This window comes from Magallana gigas, chromosome 4, assembly GCF_963853765.1.
Source record: "Magallana gigas chromosome 4, xbMagGiga1.1, whole genome shotgun sequence".
Taxonomy (NCBI): Eukaryota; Metazoa; Mollusca; class Bivalvia; order Ostreida; family Ostreidae; genus Magallana; species Magallana gigas.
The window spans coordinates 38,747,329-38,749,437 of NC_088856.1; the positions used below are offsets into that span (position 1 = coordinate 38,747,329).

Below are 2,109 nucleotides of genomic sequence, written 5' to 3' on the forward strand. Positions count from 1 at the left end.
TCAATATTATACCTTTCGGGGGCCTCGGCTTCAAAACATTTTTTTCGCGTTCGTTTCCCTCCTCCTCTTTCGCCTGTTTCTAAATGCTTTATAGCCCAAAACCAACATTCCGATCAAGCTTTTGCGTTAACTTCTTGTCAAATGAAGAAGCTTGAGACAACGTTATGAACAAATGTAATAAACGGGCATTCAAGGTGAGGACCGAAAAAATTCGAAATTATATTCAATGCTTTTAAGTGCGTTTGAATTAAATTTGTAGAAAGTTCATTATTTGTGTAGCCTGATAAGAAACACAATTTGTTTCGTTAAAAGCATTAATTGAATTCGGCATATAATATTTTTAGTATGCCTCTAGGTTTTAATATACATTGTATGCAATTTTTCGTAATGTATTGCATTAGTTATTGTACATGCAATGTTTTATACGTCTCCATGTTGTTTCAAGCTCGTTCCCTTTGGAATTAATTAAGGAGATAGACGATCGTTAGCGTCTAAAGCCACTGTCCTGAGTACAATTCTAAAACCATAAAATGAACAATGTGTATGTATAATATTTTATATTTTTGTATTTCAAAACTGTCATGAATTCCTTTGCATAGGAAAAAACTTTTTAAACCTTCAAATGCTTTATTTTGATATCCATATAAATATACTGTCTACAATTTTACTCCAGAAAATGAACACCAATCTCCACCATGGGCATACTGCCCCCAGGTTGCTTGGGCTCTAATCCACACTTTATCGCCTTTCTTCATTTTGATGTTAGCATGTGAGGTTGACATAGGCCATCCATCGTGACCCCTTCCATCGGAATAATTATATGCAACTTTTTGGCCATTCCGCACAATTTCAGACACGAAATATTTTCCCGCTTTTGTTACTATTGACCACGTAAAGGAATAGATTCCATCCATCGGTGCTGTAAAGATTCCGGAAGTGTAATCATAAGCGCTTCCTTCGTTTAACGAAACCTTATCAAAGATCACAGTCTCTTGTTTCTTCATGTTTTCCAAAGTCTTGGTTAGTGAAGATTGGAAAGCAATTGTATCTATTTAGGAAAATAAATAAAATAGCTAAAGTGAGAAAAAAAATGAAAATAGAAAGGAGTTTCAAGCAAAAGGACATAGAAGCGATTAAAAATTAAAATATCAAATGGAATCATAACACTAGCGTTAAGAATTTACATAATGTTAATATAGTTTTAAAAATTTAGTTCTATGACGCAAATATGCATGCTGGGTAAATCCGTTCCTAAGTGGCTTTCTACCGCTTTAACTTGTCATTGGATGAGCTAATTTGTGCTTATGCAATCAATACAAAGGTTTAAACGGTTATTTGCAATGAATAACTTTTATTACTTACCTTGCTGCATGCCATCTAAAAAAATCACTAACATGTGAAAATTACTGCGATGATTCTGCACAATCAATCAGATCATGAGGAACCTGATTATAAATAGTTACTATGCGTGTTATCATTTAAATACTAAAATTAAAACTTATAGATCTAATGTTTTCCGAACCTTTGCAGCGCATATTTTCAAATCCCATCCCATTGCATATTGCTTTGTAATTGTTGTATCTAGTTACCACTTGTTGTGGAGTTTCGTGTGTAGTTCCAGCCACAAGAAGAGCAAAGCTGCTCAGCAAATAGCAAATTCTGAAAATGAAGTTTACAATTAGAATTAAAAACCCCCATGTAGTAATATATTTTATATGAGAGAGAGAGAGAGAGATAGAGAGAGAGAGAGAGAGAGAGAGAGAGAGAGAGAGAGATTACCTTGTCATATTGTTATCTTTCCTGGGAAAAATTCATTTACATCGCTAGGTTTTGGAGGTTATTTATACAAAAGCTAAAACCATTTTTACTATTGAATTACACACACCTCACGCTAAACGATCATTTGTTGATATTGTAAAAAAAAAATTGCTTGTACTTGCATTAATTTTGCTTACAACCATTCAAATAAAATTGGCTAACACATTTTCATTTGTCAAACATTTAGTAGAAATTACTAGTACTAACAGTAACTACATGTATGAAAAGAACAGTTCGACAAGAAATTCACATTGCTTAACTTAGATTAAGCTCTCAAATAAATTGTGTAAT

General features: G+C 33.1%; 1 protein-coding gene across 1 annotated transcript; it reads right to left on the minus strand.

Annotated features, from left to right (window-relative positions):
* Positions 1–656: 656 nt before the first annotated feature.
* On the minus strand, positions 657–1,800 carry LOC117682919 (complement C1q tumor necrosis factor-related protein 2-like). Its single transcript, XM_034451564.2, has 4 exons — positions 1,780–1,800; positions 1,523–1,659; positions 1,363–1,377; positions 657–1,048 (listed from the first exon to the last, which is right to left on the minus strand). Exons 1-4 carry the CDS (start codon positions 1,785–1,787, stop codon positions 657–659), a joined length of 552 nt encoding a protein of 183 aa, XP_034307455.2. The 5' UTR covers positions 1,788–1,800.
* Between the last annotated feature and the right edge of the window lie 309 nt (positions 1,801–2,109).